The following is a 20,472-nucleotide window of genomic DNA, read 5'->3' on the forward strand; positions in this document are numbered from 1 at the left end:
AGGAGCAGGTGAACCAGTGAACTTCCAGTTAACCATTCTAACAGTGACTGGGAAGCTGCATGTGTCTTAAATAAAGGCACCATCAGACAACTGAAGACTAATTTTTTTTTTAATGAAACCTTTGACATTTATAAGCAGTATGTAATCTTAAATAAATAGAAAACACGGAGGGGAGAGAAAAAATTCACAAAAAAAGTTTTTAAAAAGTGCTAGTTTCCCCCAATTTCCTTCAAAGATTTCATGATACAGAAAGTTACATGTGCCATTTTGACTAAATTCAAGATAATTTTATGCAAAGTAAAGCCACAGTTATACTTCCCCCCCCGACACAACCCCCACACAGTAATCCAACCATTTCATCAAATTTCTAGAAATTAGTGCTTTAGCTCTGCCCTGCTCTGCCATACATGGTATCAGTGGCTCACAGTTGGCACAAACATGTAAAAATCAGTGTTTTTAAAAAGTCAACAGAAAAACATTTAAGTAATCACTGTTAAAATTATATTAAGAGTATATCTTGGGCTCAGGTTGATTCAACTTTCATATGCTTTAAAATCACACCTAACTGTAAACAAAAGTGCACATGTGTCAGTGCTGACCTGCACTGCCTCAGCCAGGCACTTAGAGGTGGCTGTCCCTGACCTGGGCTGAAAACTCAGCTCTGCGAAGTTTTACACTGCTGCAGCAGAAGGACCTCTTCAAAGACAGCTTAATCCGTGGTTTCCTATAATCTTTTACAGAGAGGTCCCTCTGATTTGTAACAGTGGTTGCCAGCCATCTCGGGGGACGGTCAGAACAACTTTGGCAACTGCCTCAGCTGTTTCACATCAAGAATGGTGCCAACAGAATTTATGCTGTTTGACTGGTTTAACGTTTCGAGGGTTGGAGTACGTAGATTTCCAGGGAACACCTGAGTATCTCCGTCTTTCCTACCAGGTTGTTCAGTGAATTCAATCCTCCCAGGTAGCAATTTGGTTTTTGACTTTAAATCCTTTAAGAACTGAACTGAGTTCTCATCTGCTTGAGCTGCTCTGGGAGGAAAAATTTCATTTGCAATATTTCTTAATACAGGGTTGTTTAATTCTGGTGGAGAAGTCAACTCTCTGCTGTGACCTTTTAGGTGAAGGGGAAGTCTTCCATCAATTCTTTTGGATAATTCAGTCCAGTGGCTGAAGCTGTCCAACACAGCAGCACAGTTTTTGCCTGGCATGCTTTCTCTTTTGACAGTGCCAGAATTGCCATCTGGAACCTGCAGTTCCTCTTCGTCTTCACTGCTGTCACTGCCCTGTATCAGCCCATATCGCTTCATGTACTTCTTGGTTGCAAAGGACATATTGTTTGGTGAAATTAAGCTAAGACCTACCATGCTCCTGTCTGCATTTGAATGCAAGATGTCTTGGAAAGAGAAATCTGCAGGAGGATTTTGGCCTGAGCGACTGAGAGACAGTCGAGATAACTGGTTTTCACTGAGATACTTGAGTGCTATAGCGTTTGCTTCCATGCTCAGATCAACAACATTAGGAGTTAAGCCACACATGCTGACATTGGCAAGTGACATATAATTTAATCCAGGCACCACTGCTTCAGGATTTATGCACGCCAAGATGCTGAAATAAAGCATCAAAAAGTTAGTTTAGCATTACAGGGCAAGCATGAGGTTCACAATATAACAATTTTGCTCACTGTAATGATCTGTCGTTCCTCCTGAAGGCCACAGCTCCATCAGGCTGCTCAGCACCCAGACTGTACATTCTGTGTGTACTGAGAAGCAGCTACTCAACCCCACAGTATCCAAACACTGTTAGAGAATGGATGATATTCCCTTCTGATTCAATACAAAGTGCCCTCATATGAAGAACTCACCTCTAGCAGGTTTCAGAACTGGTTTTGGTTTTAAAGCAGGTTTTTCCTCAACAGTGAGGTGACATTATGTCTCTGATGCTCAGACTTTAGATTTTACCATCCAACCCAAATTTTATAACTAGATAGAAGATACAAGCCTAGTGACAGAGACCAAGAACAACTCTTTCCCTTTGTGTACCAATTCCAGGATTTTTACAGAAACTCTGACATAGTGTCTCTTTCCAGAAGCCTGCAAGGTTCTAGTTTTTGAAGGCATCCTTCAGTAAGGAAATGTTCATTCAGTCTGTTGCTTGGTACACAAATTTCTTGCATACATTATGTGTTAAAGACTGAAAGGACAAACTCTGGTACACCAGCAGTGGTTATAAAGCAGTACACTCAGTACACGTGTCATATACTAGTTCTCAAACCCAAACCCCTCATGTCAGTAGTTAAGAGGCTTCCTATTTAACTGAGCACCAATTCTGAAGTTTGCTTAGGGAGAATAAACTGGCTCAGAACAACAACCACTCATTATGCTGTGGAGTTGCACTGTTGTTTCTTTCTCTTCTGAGCTGTAGACCTTTTCTCGGAATTGTTTATCAGTCATGAAAGAGGCAGAAGGAAGAACTCCACCCCGCTCCCCAAGTTTGAAGACAAAAAACCCCAAGAGTTCCAGTTCTATCCTATGGTTCACTCATTAGCACATTAAAGGAACACTGACAGACTCTCCCAGCTGGGAGGGTAGCCCAGAAATTCCAGAAAAACACCCAATAAAATTCAAACAAAAAGGAGAGAAAAGAGTTAGAAACTGTATGACTGGATACAGCTTTTGATACGTGGCTGAAGAGATGATTAATTAGGAGGTGGCTAGTTTTTTTGTTTACATAACAGCTACATACAGGGATCAAGAAGACAATAAGTATGAAAGTGAAGCTGTACCAGGCAATCAGCCTATGCCCAAGCAGCTACAGAAGTAAATTCCTGTGCTAAAACCCCTTCTTCAGAAGTTACTTCCGCTTCTTCCTCTGTTTCAACAAGGCTGTTTCCCTCCCCAGCCTCTGCAGTCTCTCCATTCAAGGCAAAGCACTGACAGTAACAAGCAATTAGGACAGAATCAGTTTTGATTAGATACCAAAGCCATGATAACAATTTCATGTACACTGGTGAAGTGCAAGACAAAGGTTAAGAAGCAATGAGAAAATACACAGCTCTTTAACATTCAGTCTCCCAAATCCAGTGTTTCTCTGGAATACTTTGACATAGCCCAAAGGATTGAAATTACTCAAGCAGCCTCATTATTCTAGGAAATTGCATGCTACTGCATGTACAATACTTCAAGGATCACCAGATGCTCTAGCAGCTAGAACTACTTGTGTTATATTTAAATAATCTGACTTACTAGCAGAGCTCTTAAACCTATCTGAAATGCCCATAGCACGAGCCAGTGTTTCATCTTTGCAGGAAATGTAGATCAAGTTGCAACCAAATCCCCAGTGGCAAGGAACACAGTCTCTTCTCTTTACCCATTGAGCCAATCTTCATTTTCAGCTGGATCTACAAATTACTATTCAAAACCCACCAGTATTTTACCTGGCATTCTCCACTTTGTGTGTATTTTTCTTCATATTGTCAGGCGAGTCCAGTGTCACTCCAAGACTCTTCAGCTGTTTGAGTGTAGCACTAATGACACTCTCTTTATCCACCACTCTTGTGTCAGTCTCTGAAGCCACTTCTGTTGTACCATCAATATCCTGATACTTAGGACCATCATCATTAACAAATACAGATTTTACAGGCAAGTGATCTTGCTCTTCTGAGGACTTTAAGAGGTGGTTTACTTGGCCCTACAGAAAAAGGGAGCGGGGAAGAGAGCACATGACAAAAAATATGACATGTAGGACTTGTCAAAAACCTAAATCCTGGTTTATTCTTATGCAATTTCAAATACAACTTGATGGGTTAATAGCTTATTCTGACAAAGAAGGCAAATTCAGATTCAGTTCAGATGCAATCACTTAAAACTCAAGAGCAGTGTAGTCAAACCCTGGAACATCTTACATTTCAAGCTTTCTGTAAGAGTCTGTTCTGAATTTAAGCACATCATATGCTGATATTAGTCAAGATTAAAGTATCTACCCTTTAAGAGACTTGAAGGTAAAATGCTCTGTTATTTTAAAGGCCACTAATTTGGGAAGTTACCGGCTGATATCTTTGAATTACTATTTATTAGACAGTAGACAGTACCCCTTGTATGCACGAAAGAGTGAAGTACAAAATAACCACTTAAACCTTTAGAAAAAAAAAAAAAAAGAAGAACCACAACTTGGAACTTTCAGTAGAGCACAACATGTGAACTTGAAAACCACACGCAGTTTTCACTGATGCCAATACCACATCATAACTTCAGCGGTGGCTGTTTTGACTGTTGCACTCAGTGCAGAATATGAAATGTGCCTGAATTACCAGTAAGTCCTGGTAAAGCCTGTGATCCCCTGAGGGATGCCGAGGCAGCAGCGAGGCGGGTGGCTCCGAGTTCTGCTCACTTGTTACCACCACCTGGTTGCTGGCTCCCTCTGATGGTTCCTTCTGTAAAGACACGCTGACACCTTCTTCCATGGATGAGCGGCGAACAAGTGCTTGGGAGACGTTTCCATTCCTGGAAGAGGACACCAACAGAGCTAGATACTCCTTTGAAACAGAAGAAGCATAATTATCACTGCATCTACCTTATCATTTCATGAACAGAGGAGGATTAAAATCGAGTACTGGAAACAGATCCTTTTGGTTTGTCTGCTGCTTGGAGGCTTTGCTCCTTTCTGCAGTCACTTTCTTTCAAAAGTCATTTGAGGATTGAGGAAACAGTGTAACACTACAAGAGTTTTTCAAAAGACGATTTAAAAGTGGCAATGGCTTCTCTGGACTAAACTCTCTAGTCAAAACTCAATGACACTCTATGACAACCTTAAGGCAGATGAAAGGAAGGTTATTAACAATTTGAGTTCTTCTTATGTTTCAGCATTTGTATGTGCACTTGAAAGCCCTCGGGAACAAATATCTTCCATGTGCTTTGAAACATTTATTCAAAAATTGGTTTTACCAAGGTGAGTAACTGATCCTGTGGTAGTTTAAAAACTCCCCAGACACTTACAGGTACACACATGCACACTCAGTATCACGAACTGAGAACAAACACCTAGTTGAAATATTTCCCAAAATCAGATGTGAAAGAGGAGCAATAAAGGGTAAAACGGGTAAATACTCTAGAACGAGTTACAACATGATGTTCTGCATCCCCCTCAGCCAGCTGGTGTGTGCAGTGCACAAACCTTTTGAGACCAGACATATCAATGCTACCATCATCCTGACGAGATCCTTAAGCGACCCTCCTCCCCCTTCCTGTTCCTCCTGAGGAGACAAGTGTAAGATAAGGGAATTTCAGAACTCAACTGATCAATTGCCTGGGTTGAAAGAGATAAGATTTAAACCACGTGATAGACCAGATAGTCAATGTAGGTTATCAGCTACTGTTACACTAGCAATTATTCATCATTTCCAAAAAATGTTCCCCTCCTCCTCAAAGAAATCTGGGTGATGCTCTACATTCTTACTAGGATACTTATACTATTTTGCAGGTTTATGAATCCAAGTTGAAGAGAACCTTAAATGGCATCATCCTAAAATACAACATTCAGAAGACTGATTTGAATCCATCATATTTGTGGTAGCAGTATATGTTTGCAGAGAGTACTTTAATCAAGGACTATGAATGTTTAAGTTATAGTTTAATTACCAACATCTTTCTCAATATGATTATTTTAGAAACCTAATTTAACTGGAAGGGTATTCTCCCTCTTTTGGTTTTTTACACTTAGAGAATCTAAGTGCTAAAAGTGCTAAATTTCTGAGCTATTCCCTATAGAATATATGTAGAAATAGCATCCATTTAGAAAATTAAAGTTATTTTATAACTTCCAAAATCAGTTTGGGATTAGTCGTTGCACTATAAAGAATCTGAGTTTAAAAATCATTAAACTAACAGCAGTGAAGTCAGTACCTGCATTCACTACACACAAAGTAATTAGGTATAAAATCTAGAAAAATTCAGGGAACAGTCACGTAATCATAAACTCTTCATCCCAAGACCCTCAGAACTGGAAGAGTTCTGAATGCTGACAGGGAAAAGCCACTGTAAGAAAACAACTGCCTATAGCAGCATCCCCTTTTTCAGTCAGGATTTAAGGTAAGAAAAGGAATGCTGCCAGCACCGTACATGCTTTTAGAAGTTAAAGGCTTTTACCATCAGCTCCTGCTGATAGGTAGGCAAGCTAAACCTGCATGACTGATAAATGCAGACTCTAAAGGCAACTGTGTTTTGGTGAGCTGCACAATTCGATGCACAATTAAAAAAGAAAGAAGGAAAGAACACAGCTAAAGTCAGGTGACTATTTATAATTTCCGAGGATAAAAATGTTACGAAAGTAGTAACTTATGAAAGGCAGTTCAGCCTATTATGTGAACACGAGATATTTCTGGTTACTTACTGGGGAATGCTCTGATTAGTTCCTTCTTCCACCAGATGAGTACTCTCTACGAAGCTGGGAATGTCAACCACTCTTAAAGAAGAAGCAATACTTGTATTACTTGCATCTTGTTCAGCACTAATTGAAATGCTTATGTCTTCCTTGGAAATCTCTTCATCCTCTTTTTTCCCCTGGGGTATGGAATCGTCTTGTTTCTCTGAGGCTGTATTCCAAAATAAACTAGCACCTAGGACAAAAATTAAAGATTTACCCATTTAAGAAAGTCACTACTTTCTTCTGAGACGCTTTGGCTTTGTAAAGCCAAAGGAATAATTTTCTCCAATTCACGTGTTTTTTTGCCATTTAAAAAGTGATTTAGGGTTTAAATCAGCTAAGAGTTGCCAAAACATCATTCAAGTCCTAGTTTCTTCCAAAGCATACTTGACAAAAAGAAATTGTCATATTAAATCGTTTTAATGCACTGACCTTGAGCCTGTTTGAAAGTTTCCTCCAGACTAACCACAATATTTCCACGGATTTAACAGGAACCAATACATTAATATGTAACTTTACAGATACAGCTGCATAACTTGCCTAAATTAAAGCAAATACAGTCTCCTCTTCATGCATGATTTACAAACAACATCAATAATATATTTATTAGAACCCTATATGGCACAGAAGCTATTACTTTTTGAAACTGTATTAATTCAAAAAAGATGTGGATTTTTCTTTCAATAAGGCACAGTTTTAAATACAAGATCTTTCTAAAGCTATTGGACAAATAATTTTTTCAGTGACGGCAGTCACTGCCATTATAGCTCAAAGACAAAAGTAACTCCAGCCTAAACTTGCAAGTAACACCAAGAGAACTTAGCTGGCTTGTGGATCTAGGTGCACGTTTGCACAGCTTCAGCAGTTCTGCAAAACATTCCCTCCCTGGCCAAATAAATCCCAGAAACACCCAGAAAAAGCGGTGCCAGTCTATTTTAAAAGAATGCAGCGTTACCTGTGCTCACAGCAACGCTCACACTTCTCCTCATGTGCGAACGTGGTGAGGTCTGTGTTTCCATAGAAACGAGGTCCCTTTGCTTCTCAGGCTGCAGAGCATGGATTGCTGCTGCCGGCTCGGAGGAACAAGCCTGGCGAGCCTGTGCTTCCAGTAAGCGTTGGATCTGTAACGGTTATCGGGAAGTTACGATTTGCACAATTACATATAAACTATAACAGGCAAAAGTGAATTACTAAATTGGGTCCCTCTGAGATCTGGATTCAAGTCCAGGCTGCACTGCCAAAGAAGTTCTGATAACCTTCCAGTTCTCAGCAGCGCACACAGCATTAATCAAAACACCAATTTTGATGCTGGCAGAGCTAGCAAAGAAGAGGTTTAAGCACACTGGCAAAGCCAGCACCAAGACAGCTTGAGTAAAGCCTATTTGCACCACACTTGTTGGAAGTATTCCTTGTCCCTTTCATTCATACACAAAGCCTATTACCGACTTACCAGCCAAGCATTTATATGCCAACTGTCCCTATACCAACTTTGTATTAATTACTAAACTAAGCACTTAAGTGATAAAATTAAGGTTGCCCAGGAAATCTTCACTCTAAGATTTGCATCCATTCTGTCCACCCATTAGTTTGCAGCTCCAGGGAAAAATAACAGTAAAGGTTGCATTTCTGCAATAAGGAGAGGTGTGTCTCATGCACAACCCATGTTTGAGAGCTTGATTTGACACACAGGAAGTATACCAAAAACTTATTTCAGCTGTAGTTTTCTAGTTTAAGTACTGTAAACAACTTTCCGATTTGTATCATTCATCATCAGCAGCAAAATTTAAACTCTGGCTCTTCAGCCTCAAATCATACTCTGCAAAATACAGAGACAGCAATTTAATTAAGGGGCTGATACTTTGAAGAAACTTAACCTGGTAAGGTAACAGAACTCAGTGAGATTCCCGAAGTCCACTTTTCCAGCACAGCAACAAAGATCTAATGAATCCTGTCAGTCTGCTGCAGACAACTGACATCTTCAAAGCAAAAGCTCAGGGAGGTGCAGACTTGCAGGTGGACAAAGCAACAGATGAGAACATTCCGTGCTTCATCTGTATGCTTACAGTAATTTCAAAGCCTAAGCAGTAAGTTATTGTTTTTACACAGACAAACATACATGTGACAAGGCATTTATATATTTTGCATTGCAAAAGAGTGCTAAAGGGAAACTTTCATGTTATGGTAATGTGATAAAATAAACACAAAACTGAATCAGATGTGAGCCAAATAGTTTTCATTTAAGGGACACCAACGAGCAGAGCTCATCAGGACCCCTCTCCATCCCCAGACTGCAGCTGGTATGACAGCCTCCCTTGCTCCAACACGGAGAGACAACAGTTAATTTAATTCCTTTGGCAGTGGAACTATCAAATCATAATCACTAAGAGGCCAGAGGAGAAAGCTGCCATTTCCACAAACCTGAGCTTGAAGTAATTTGAGTTGTCTATCTTGCTCTGTAAGAACCCGGTATGCATCTGGAGATAATCCCATCATTCCATTATCTGATCCTGCTTTAGAAGCAGGCGTGTGCAGGCAGGGTGAGTGGGTTGCACAGAACTGCGGACTCGAGGGGCCCGCACTTGACGGCATCCTCGTTCCAGGTGATAAGCTGTTGTCCAGAGAACAGCTCCCTGCTTTCCCATGACAGCTCGGGCTTATAGGGCCGCTTGGGGCATATCCTGGATTGCAGCAAATATTTGGGCAAATGATATTTTGATGGAGCACTGCACATGGCTTCTGTTGAGCCATCTCCAACTGGATCTCCGCTCCATGTTTGGGGTTCATTTTAGCAATTCCTTGCCACGAGTTTACCGGATTATAGTGGATGGAAGCAGGACACTGACAGCTGCATCCTGGACAGCAAGGTGGCACTTGAACTGGCACCTGCAGGTCTGGTGGGTGTCTGCAGCTCTCTGGTGGGAAAGCAGAGTTGTAGAGGACTGGCTGTGTAACAGCAGGAAGCTGCTTGGAAGAGGATACCGATGTTCTCCTAACTGGAGGATCTCCCTGTTGTGTGACACTTTCGGGATTTAATACAAGTCTCTCTGATGGCTTTCTGGCGTGGTGCACAGATGTATCTGGGGAAGGCCCACTACAAGGGGTTGAAGGAGAAGACGACCCTGAACTTTTTCTTGATTGAGGGCAAGTGTTCTTACAGTGCATCTGCTGCTGTACTAGAGCTTGCTTTCCTCTGGAAGGTATTGAAGCTGGAATTTTCTGGTTTATAGGATTTGGTAATTGCCTCAAAGAGGGATCTCCCATATTAGCAGAAAAGTTCTGCCTGTCTTCAGAGTGCTGGGTGGGGTGACATGTAGATCTCAAGCAGGACTTCTTTTTAATAGGCTGATTTGGCACTGAGGGTAGACTTTTAGCATTTGAAGTCCCCATAGGCTTAGACAATTGTCCTGATTCCACGAAACTCCCATCCAAAATAAGTGACAGTTCTGGCACTGAAGGAAAAATCCTGGTAACCTGAAAGGACAATTACACAAATTTAAGATAATTTTAAAATATTATCTGATCATTACATGCAGAATTTCCTCAAAGAAAATGTTTTAATTTAAAATCAACGTATGACGATCATCAGCTCGAAATCAATTACACATTGAATACATTCCTAAAAGACTGGAGAATCCAGATACAGAAAAAGCAGCAAGCTCTCTAGGGTCATTCTTAAGGGAAAAAAATTGCTTTCATGCAGCATAACAGATATGTGTACCAAATGAATGGTCCATGTCATTTCAAAGTATGCATATTTCCCTTCTAGAAGGGAACTACGTGTCCCCTCTTGCTATTTTTAGACCCAGGAGGTTGGTACAACAGAACTTATTTAATAATCCACAACTGTCACATCCTTCTAGACCGTACAAGGGCTGTTATTTATTGTATTTGTATACACTTCAGTAAAAAAAGGACAGCAGATCTTTATTTACTTATTTACCCAAAACTACACGAGTTTGCTGTCTCTGTCGTTGCTTCCGACATCACAGCTCTTCCACTGAACAGCAGCAAGATTCCTAAAGTAGAAACTACTATCTCTGTTTCCAAATCCTAGCATATACAGGAATTAAAGTGTCTAGAATACTGGAAGAAAGGCAGGTTAACTACAGTAGGAGTTAGGCCTCTCAATTTCTTCAGTTCTGTTTTCCCCTTCCAGCACTTTGGGACAGAGGCTTTACACTTCTGGTCCCCTTACAATGAGTTCTGCTGCTCCAACTGTCACATTTGAGATGCCCAGAGCAATTATTTACTTACCTGTTGACTCACTGGGTGAGGACTTGGAATTGGTCTGGGGGATAAATCCTCATCTTCTACACCAGAGTCGTGATCGCTTGCTGACAACTTGCTGGGTGAAGAGCCCTGGAGAGGACTAAAACCAAAATAAATCAAAGTAAAAACGTTTGGTTGTCAGATTTGGCAGCAGTAACATGAAATTTCATGTTTTTCACTGTGCCATCTACAGTACAATATCAGCATCATTTTTCCAAGAAGCAGTTGCTATCCATCTTCTCCCTGGTTAGACAGGGAGTTCACACAGCAAATAGTTTTAAGATCAAACAGTGAAAGTACAAATGCTGCTTCTGGGCAAAGAGATACGAACCCTCCCTCCCCACAGCCTCACATATACACATCTTTTAAGTGACATTCTAACAGCAAAGCACTGATTTATACTAAAGATAGAAAGTGCTACAGTAAAGATTGTAACATTGTTTGAAGGAAAATAAAGGCCACCTCAGTTACAGATAAAAATTTGATGGATAAGCCAGGTTATTAAAATTGCTAAATTTCAACCTATCCAGGTCTTGGAGCTGTGAGAAGTGGGAAGAAAAAAGGAATTTTTACCAACTTAAGTAGATTTCAATTAGAGATTTGCTTCAAAGGACAGATCTCAAAAGCTTAATACAGTGAACTAAGCTTCATCAGTAAGGAAGCCTTTTTAGAAACATTGACTGTATTACAACCACCAGTACCAAGAGCAGAACTCTGAGTAGTTTCTCTCGGAATACAAGTCAACTCAACCATCTCACGTGAAAAAATATTAACTCTAGGAATAATAAAAGTGCATACACAGATTTTAATGCAACAATATGTATACATAGCTAAACTGACACATGGCACAGAAGAGGTCAGAAACCTCATCAAATAAACATTTAATTTTTGCATATAAAAGGCATCTGAAAGATTTACCTTCTGATTGGAAGTTTCTTGCAAACTCTGCTGAAGAACTCAGTTTCTGCATTTTGGTTTTCTGCACTCAACTCAAATTGGATAGGGGTCTTGTCTGAGGGTTCAACATTCTGGAAAGAAGTGTTCCATATTTGTGAAGCATGAAACATTCAGACTTTCAATCACTGAGGTACCACTCCCAAAGAAACAGTTTTAAGGACGTTTATAGGATTATTTTCTGCTTGTCCTCTACTTTCAAATTTTTCACCACTACAAGGAGGGAGGCAACTTCCCTTCCTGTTTAACGCTGTTCCCCTGCTACTCTGTGAAGTGGTTGGGCTAATTATAGCCATGAGCAGATGCTTCCTTGCTGTAACTGCTCAGACACTCCTCCACAAGCCTTCACCACTATAGGAAACAGCAAATGTTCCTATACTGCTTCACACACCAGAGCTGGGCAAGTCCTGGAGGCAACAGAAGTGAATCTCTGTTGAGAGGATGGTCATCTTCAGAAAGCTAAGCTGCACTTAGGCTAAAGGTGGAAGGCAGCCCTGAATAGGGAAATTTAATTGGAAGAACAGGGTAAACACAGCACAGGACACACACTACAGTTGCTGCTTCTTTGCCAGAGCACAGCAGCACTTATTGGGCAGATTAACAATTCAACTTCAGATTCTGAACAAGCCTAGGAAAACATGCAAGGGAATGATATTTCCTAGAATTTCCTCAAACCTTACTAGTTATGTCCCAGAGGCTGTATCATAAAATTCTTTCAAAGAGTTACTTTGCAAAAAGGTAAAATTGTTTGTACTTGATTACTGTAGTGCAACAAGAGACCTGTTGATTAGTGACCACTGAATTCCTTTTTGCATTCAACTTCAAGCAAAGCACAGTCCTCAGCTTTGCTCTCTAGAAAGCATCACCCACAGCAGCTGTTAGATGTGGCCAGTGCACACACAGCACACCAGATTAACAAATGCTACAGGAAGTCGAATCTCTGCTCATAAAGCCAAAGTCACTGGCAGGAGAGCACAACACAGCACATTTCAAAGACAGATCCTTAATGCTGTTAGAAAAGTGAGCAGTGTTGACTTTGGAAGTCATCTCTCAGTTTGAAGGACAAACTGAATTTACACTAATCACTGGGAAAAGGTAGCTTTATAGAGCTACATCATTTTCAAGCACCGTAGTTCCACTTGGGTCACATTATAAGTCAATATTTGAAGTACCATGATGCAGTAGGAAACCAAGCCACTTACTTTGAAGAGCTGTACTGTCTCATGGCAAGTTAAGATCTGAAACCCCAGTTCAGCCTGTCCACTGCAAGGAACACACTCATAAAACTCTGGTTCCTTGTGTGTCAATGAATAAAGCACAGTAAGAAACCTCCCAGATTCCGAAAACACCCTAAAATAGAAGAAAAACACGTCATTAAAAAACTTAAACATGAAGAAGGCCCTTAGATTCTCAATACAGGGAGCAAATTTTCACACAGTTTAGCAAACTGGTGAATCACAGCACTTTGAATGGTACTGAGCTATAGATGAAGCAGGTGGATTTATGATTGAAACCACATACAAGAATCAAGGAAAAGTAGAGAAATTCATCTCCTTTGTAGTTCAAACCTGTATGATCACTTAGGACTTTAAATGACTTCCTGGAAGACTTCAAGAATAGCACAGAAGAAAACATCTGTAAAAATGATACTGTGTTTAATTTTCTTTTAAGAATCTAATTGAAGATGAATTATAGAGACACTTAGTGGTTCAGTTATCCCTAAACGTCAAAAAAATTCTCAGTAGCAAAGAAATTAAAAGAAAAAATTATATTGAAGGTTTTTTTTTTCTACAAGCTGAGAACAAGGAGTAACAAGTCAGCATTTAACACAAAAGTTCAAGGACAATGACAATAATGTGTTTCCAGGAAAAGGTAGCACTACTTTCTTTTTATAGCACTTGTAAAATGCTTGTTTGTGGAATTTTTTTTTGTTTGTTTTTTCTTTAAATAATATATTTCTCTAAAGCAGTAGAAACAGGATGCTTGGAAAACGCATTTACATACAACTTCAAAATTATGCTTACAATTTAAAGAGTTAAAAATGTTTGAGGCAGATTAACCAGTTAGCCTGCAGAGGTTAATTCTGTTTGCATGGTTCATCAAATCTGTCTAATCCAGTTCCATGATGAAATCAGTGAGAGATAATGAGAGTCAAGCATCTAACTTCTCTATCTAATAATCTAATTGGGCTCTTATCTGTATTTAGATGTATTTAAGTTGTTAAGGCAAGGAAGTCTATTCTGTAAGTACACACACATTTGTTCACCAAATGTGGTTTTACTTTATAACTTAAAAACAGGTGTGGTCAAGCAGAAGAAGTGCTTATGCATAGAGCACATTTTAAAGTTTCATTTAACTGAAGTGCAGTTTTAAACTGTAAACACCTGAACTCCCTCCCAGCTTCCATGTAAATATAAACTGGCAAACATCACAAGTGAAAAGATTTAGAGAATGAGGAATGATTATCTACTAACATCATAATGAAAAAAAAACACCCCCGAATGCAAATACTATTAAAAAACCTGACTATTTAAGAGGAAGGCATAACAGGGCAGTATTAGCTGCAAAGCAATATGCTTTAATATGTTGGTCAGGTACACCCAGGGAGAAAGCCTATGTCAAGGAAAATACCCATAAGAAAAGTTCAAAACCAAAACTCCATCGCTGTTTAAAGTACTATTTCCTGCTTGCAGCTTCTTATTTAAACTAAAATGCAATGACCTTCATATTAATGTTTACCCTCTTCTGTCTTTGAGATATCAGCCCAGCTTTCCAACGATTCAGTCACAGAAAACTCTTGAGGCAGAAGCCAAAACCAGAAAGAACATTTAAAACAGACAGCCCTACCTCTGTACAACATACATATCACAGAATTCCCTCAAGTATCTTTGAACAGAGCCCATGCTGCCATGCATTTCTGTGGAATACATTTTCAGGCAGCCAATAGCTTCTGTGTTTTACCCATAAAAGTGACTTGCCTTTCTTGAATTGAAGAACTGAACAAATATCGCAAGCAACAGGCCCAGACTTGAGGACTACAGATATGAGTAACTCCACTCAGCCAACTAGAAGTAAGAAAAAATATCCAGTTAGAGCCAGTTCTGTTACCAAGCTTCCACTGTGTAATCCCTCAGATACATGTCAAATCAATGTGTATTAACATGGACAAACAGAGCACAACACTTACACTCCAACTAATGGCAGAGCGTAAGCCTTGGGATCAGACTCAAGCAGCAAAAGTAATTTCCGTGTTTGGTCCATAGTAAGGTAGCTGAAAGAAAGCAAAAGTTGGGGGTTTTTTTTAGTATTTTGGAAGGCAGTCTTTCAGAAAAAAATCCTGAAGAGGAAAAATACAAGTTTAGAAAATACTGTGAGAAAAGAAGTTTGGGAAAAAAAATAAAATAATCAAAACTGCTCTTATTCCACATTTACAGCAACTCCTCAGCTTTTCATCAAGTCCCCATGTATGAAAGAATTATCAAATATTCTAGTATTTTAGTGAATACTGGAATTAGTATTCACAACAAATCCAGAAGTGCAAGTCATGTTAAATTTGAAGAGTAACTTTCAGAGAGGCACTCAAAGTCTCTCTCCAAATAAAATGACATTCAGTTGCTTCAAATTGTTTCCCTGATCTATCCTTAGCTCATCCTACTAAATTAGTTCCCAGTCAGAATGATGATTCCCCAATACCATCTTAGAAGCACCATTAACAAAAGAAGCTTTGATTTGCATTCATCTGATTTTCATTCCCAGGACAAGTGCTGCTGTTGTTTAAAAAGCTGGATGGTGTTTATATTTATTATGTTATCTAGAGGTGTGCCTCCCCACCCCAGCAGGAAGATCCTTCTACTGAAGCCAAGAGCAAGAACTTCTACTGAACCAGTTAATGTTTTTGCTCCACCCCATTTCCTGTTTCTTCTTCACAACTTTCAGTATTTTTCCAAGACCAGAAGTTATGTTATTTTTATGCCAGCTATTTTACTAAAAAGAAAAGTACAGTTGAGGTTTCTCCTACCTACCTCCTTTAAGAAAGGCAACAAACTGCCAGGCAACTTTGACAGCTTTAGCAATACCCTTTACTCACCCACATTTACAGGTTCCTTGAACTTGTGCAATACTCATAGGGCTGTTCAAATTTCTTGCAAGGGCTGTTGGAATAATTGGGACAGACTTCACGGGGGTGTATTCCAAGGTATTTGCCACAGTAATAGAAGCCCAGCGAAAATTAAAATGTAGATTATCCAGGTTTTCTGTGAAAACAATGTGAGCTCTAATAGTGAGCAGTTTAGAAAGATCCAGTGATTCTTTACTGCACAGACTGTTCTGCAGACCCTAGAAGTAAGGAAAAAAAGAAGAGTTAAATACACTTATCTTCCTGTGATTACCACGATTCAGGATGTATTACATTAGGAACTCAAATCATTCATCATAGCTACTATTGCAACAGGTACTATACAAAAAGCCATTAATCCAGGTCTCCAAAGCTCACTGCTCTACCAAATATAATGACTAATGTAGAACACGCTTGAAAATTAGTGATGCATACCTTAGCTTTGTTTTATGATGTATTAAAAAACTTAGGGTTATTATATTTTTATATGAGCAACAGACAACTAGAAGGCTCAAGCTGATCTGTTGAAGTTTTCTTACTTGCAATCAGGAAATTTGTAATTTAACATCTGGATGTATAATCATGAGAAAATTTAGATGTGAAGCAAGCTTAATTTGTGCTATAAAATACACACTACAACAACTACAGGGAAAAATTTACAGGACTGGACAGTGGATTTAGTAGACTCTATGTCTACAGCAGAGCACAGAAATGACAGGCACAGTAACTATGGCTACTAACCTACAGAAGGCTTTACATGTTTCTTGTGAGTCACTTCCCTAGCAACACCTTATCAACAACTGCCTAAATACTGCAATTCATCCATAATAGTTTAAAAAAGAAAAAAAAAAAGCTGTTTTCTCTTGTTTAAGTAAGTTTGCTGCAATCGCTGTTTTGCTGGTTATGGTGGTTACACCAGCTGAAAAACCTTGGTCAGACAGAAAGATTTTAGTCCAAGATTAAAGACTGTGGGATCCCCAAACACCTGTGATAACTAACCGATTTCAACAGCTTTCAATACACTTTTCAATGACACTCAGGCAGCTCATTTCCCATAATTAACTACATAGTCTTGCCTCAAACATAAGCTTGTTGTGTTGGAAATCAAGCCCTGTGCATAGTCCAGCCTCCTGCCTGGAGGAGTTTACTGTTTAAGAGACCCAGCTAAGAGCTGCCAACCTTGAAAGCTGAGCCGATATCTTCAGCACTGTGCACTATAACATTATCTGAAGAAGGCCCCCAGGCACTAACTGTACATGGAATCAGAAAGTCTCCAGGAAGAGATGCAGTCGGAATTTTGCCCGATCCGCCAGCAACTTCCCGACCAGGATCAAAGCGGTCGACTGTCAGCGTTACGCCTTCCCCATCTTTAAAATAAACAAATAAAGTTAAGAGTCCAAAAGCAACAACTCAGGCTACTTAACAGCTTACTCAACCAGCCAATATTGACTGTCTACCTGATGCTTAACATTACCTTCGCTTACTGCAAGGGTCCCAAGCAGAAAACAGGAGAGCAATTTCTTTTCATTCTGCTTTGCATGGCGATAGGCAAGGCGTAAGGTTTTCTCCAGCAGAGATAACTTGGGGTTTCTGAGGAGAGACAATAAGCAAGTTTAAGTCACAAACCACCTTAACAAGAATATTTGGCTTGACTAGTCCAGCAAACCAACATCAGAAGGGAAACAATTTTTCCCATGGAGAATAAATAGCAAGGAGAGAGAAGAGCTTTTTCTTTTTTCCATGGAGAATAAGTAACAATGAGAGGGGAAAGCTTTTTCATCTGAAGGGCACTGTTGTCACAAAAACTAGAGATGAACACAAGTGAATTATTTTAATAGCACACAGGAAAAGTTAGAAACACTAAAAGCAAAACAGAGAACCTTTAAAAAGTCTCATAAGTTTAAAGAGTAGAATAGGCAAAAAAGCTTAACTAATTCTGAAGTGGTGTTAACTCATTTTAGCACTATATTTACTGTGGATGCTTAAAGCAGCAGCACACTGGGCCCAGTGACACAGGAATGCAAGTATGGAGAAAGGTTAGGTAATTATAAAACCCCTATTTGGTAAAAACTGTAGTAAATTGGAATCTAGGGCAGTAAATACATCAATGTTATTTTAGCTTGAGAGAGCTTATCTGATTTTGGCCTGAAAAGCAGTCAAAGTTGAAAATGAAGCTACTGGTTTATGTAAATATGGTAATGGTGCCTCATATCCTACCTGCTCAAGATTAAGAGAAGTGCCTCCATAAAAGTAATTTATTTTAAACTTTGTTAAAATGTTGAGGTTTTAATATTAACTCAAAGAAGACTGTGTGGCAAATTCAAGTGGAGGCCCCTTACGTAAGGGCTACCCACCACAAATATCCACATACTTGCTCTAATAACTACAGCAAGATTTTTGTAGCACCTACAGAAAAATCACCCATATAAGTAATAATCATTAAATTTTACCCTCCATTTGTTTTTCAAGTCAGATTTGGAATATCCTGCCCTAGAAATTCCAAAGTGCTTCAGATTTGCCCCTAGACCAATTCTAAGCAAACAATAAGAACCAAAACATAGGAACTTTTAATACTTTAATCCAGATTACTGAAGCAAGTCAAATGTTTAGCTGTAAGTTTTACCTGAGACACACCATCTGCATCCCATTTGTAAAAAAAACCATGTTTTTCTCTGTATATATTTAGAGACAAGGAAAAACATGTTGAAGAAAGCTACAAACATGCAGCTACTTGAGAAAACTGAAAGAAACTAAGTTACTTTAGACTGAGACCCCTCCAACCCCACTTGACTGTGCTACCCCACGGAAAGGGAAACTCAAATCTTTCCAATAAAAATCCCTATATGCTTATAACATAAGTCCTTGTGCCTTGTCATACAACAGCATTAAAAATTCAAAAGGAGGCTTTGAATCACACAATTCATAATTTATTTTAACCTTCAGCTTCACAAAGAGGGTTATTGATACCTGTAGTAGGTAACATGTGCGCCAATGACATCGCCCATGGGGACTGGGTCCCAAAGTGCACACTTGGACAGAGGGAAGCTGAAAGGGACCATCCTTTCGGGAACAAATCTGGGAAGAAGATCACAGAGATTAAAAATGGACAAAGGTACATCATTATTTTATTATGTTTAAAAGAAGGAACAAAAGTGTGACACAGCAAAAACAAGAAATAGGATACGTAAGCTGTTGGTTTTTTTTTTTTTGTTTCAAGTCCAGCTCAACAAAGCAGAAAGTTTGTCCTACGAAGTTGTCAGAGTTACAAAGTCAACACAAAGCTTTTATTTTCCGCCTGACAGTTTCTTCATGCAGACGAGAAGTCAAAATACAAGTTTCCAGATAAAGCCCAAGAGAAAGCTGCTCTGGATAGAGTTTATAGAAGAAGAGAGTTATCAGTAATTAGGAACTCCCATAGCACACAGAAAAGCTTGATTTAGCAATTTAACATGAGTGCAGCCTCCCAAAACCGTATTTTAGTCACTTTATTTAAAGCAAGCACACAATCCACTTAAGCTTTGAAGGCCTCTGAAATAAAGCTTTGGCTTAACTCAAATAATATAGTGCAAAACTTGCCATCAGACTTCAAAGAGCCCTGAAGAAATTAGTATGTAACTACGTTAAATTATTTACACGAGCAGATTTTTTTTGAGTTTTGTAAACCAACTATATCAAGTAAAATACAAAACAACTGACAGCCCACATCACTTGGCAAATGCCTCAACACCTTTTAACAAATAAGCGAGAAGTTTATTTTGTAGTTATTTGAAGCGCGAAACTTTGCCAAGAAAAGGTGCTTCCTTTGCGTTTCCTCACGCTACCAGGAAAGGACTTTATTTTTAAGGCAGTCCTTTAAGGAACTCATCTACCTCTCACGTTTCTAGCGGCACTTAAGTGATTCCCGTTATAAGTCAAAAATAAAACAAGTCAAATAAGCCAAACCAAAACAACCCCCAAATTTAAGTTTGCAAAAGGGGAGACTCCTTTAAAGACCCGGTTTCCACTAGTTGTTGGCAAGCACGAAGCAGAACCCCTCCCTCCCGTAGCTCTTTATACCCAGAGGGGCACTCGCAGAGGGGCCGGGGGCGATGCGGGCTCACCCGGCGCAGAGCGGGTACCTCAGATCCAGGTCGCGCCGAATGGGGGGTCGGAGCAAGGCTGCAGCTCTGCCCACCCTCCTCCTCCTCCTGTGCCCGCTGCAGCCCGTGGGGCAGCGGCGGGGCCCTGCGGGAGGAGAAGGGCCGGTGACACCGTCCCCGCAGAGACCGGTGAAGAAACCCCAATCCCACCGCGGTCCCGCCGGTCCCGTCCGCTCCGGCGCCTTCTGCGGCCTCCGCCCGTCCCCCGCCCCCCCGCGGACCAATCAGAGCGCGCGACCCGCCCCCTCCACCCGCTCCGGACCAATCGGCGCGCGGCGGGCGGACCGCCCGCTCGGCCAATCCGAGCGCGCCCCGGGCAAACCAACCGCCAGCGCGCGCGCAGGGGGTTTAAAAATGCCCTTAGCGGGGCGGGCAGCGCGCAGGCGCAGTGCGGCGGCGCGGAGGCGTTGCCATGGCAGCGCGGGGTGCTGCCGGGTCCTTCCCAGACCGGCTGTGGCGGGCGAACCGAGAACCGGCACCGCCGGGGCGGGCGAGCCGTGAGCCGGCACTCCCAATCCTGCTGCAGCGCCGCTCCGGCTTTGCCCGTTCCCAGCCGTTGTGCCGGTCCGTGAGCCCC

The 20,472-nt window shown here is 40.5% G+C and overlaps 2 protein-coding genes across 2 annotated transcripts; both read right to left on the minus strand.

Moving 5' to 3' along the window:
- Nucleotides 1–327: 327 nt before the first annotated feature.
- Nucleotides 328–5,730, minus strand: LOC120323906 (SCL-interrupting locus protein-like). The gene is made up of 4 exons (XM_039384717.1): nt 5,172–5,730; nt 4,309–4,501; nt 3,436–3,689; nt 328–1,607 (listed from the first exon to the last, which is right to left on the minus strand). Exons 1-4 carry the CDS (start codon nt 5,186–5,188, stop codon nt 791–793), a joined length of 1,281 nt encoding a protein of 426 aa, XP_039240651.1. The 5' UTR covers nt 5,189–5,730; the 3' UTR covers nt 328–790.
- Nucleotides 5,181–19,945, minus strand: LOC114001787 (STIL centriolar assembly protein). The gene is made up of 14 exons (XM_039384716.1): nt 19,875–19,945; nt 18,724–18,831; nt 17,231–17,346; nt 16,936–17,123; nt 15,730–15,977; nt 14,830–14,913; nt 14,621–14,707; nt 12,845–12,992; nt 11,607–11,716; nt 10,674–10,788; nt 8,838–9,890; nt 7,375–7,540; nt 6,387–6,612; nt 5,181–5,250 (listed from the first exon to the last, which is right to left on the minus strand). The coding sequence occupies exons 2-14, from the start codon at nt 18,813–18,815 to the stop codon at nt 5,202–5,204; spliced, it is 2,682 nt and encodes an 893-aa protein (XP_039240650.1). The 5' UTR covers nt 18,816–18,831; nt 19,875–19,945; the 3' UTR covers nt 5,181–5,201.
- Nucleotides 19,946–20,472: the final 527 nt, after the last annotated feature.

Source organism: Pipra filicauda, unplaced genomic scaffold (assembly GCF_003945595.2).
Source record: "Pipra filicauda isolate LSUMZ 115617 unplaced genomic scaffold, ASM394559v2 scaffold36_size6622888_pilon, whole genome shotgun sequence".
NCBI lineage: Eukaryota > Metazoa > Chordata > Aves > Passeriformes > Pipridae > Pipra > Pipra filicauda.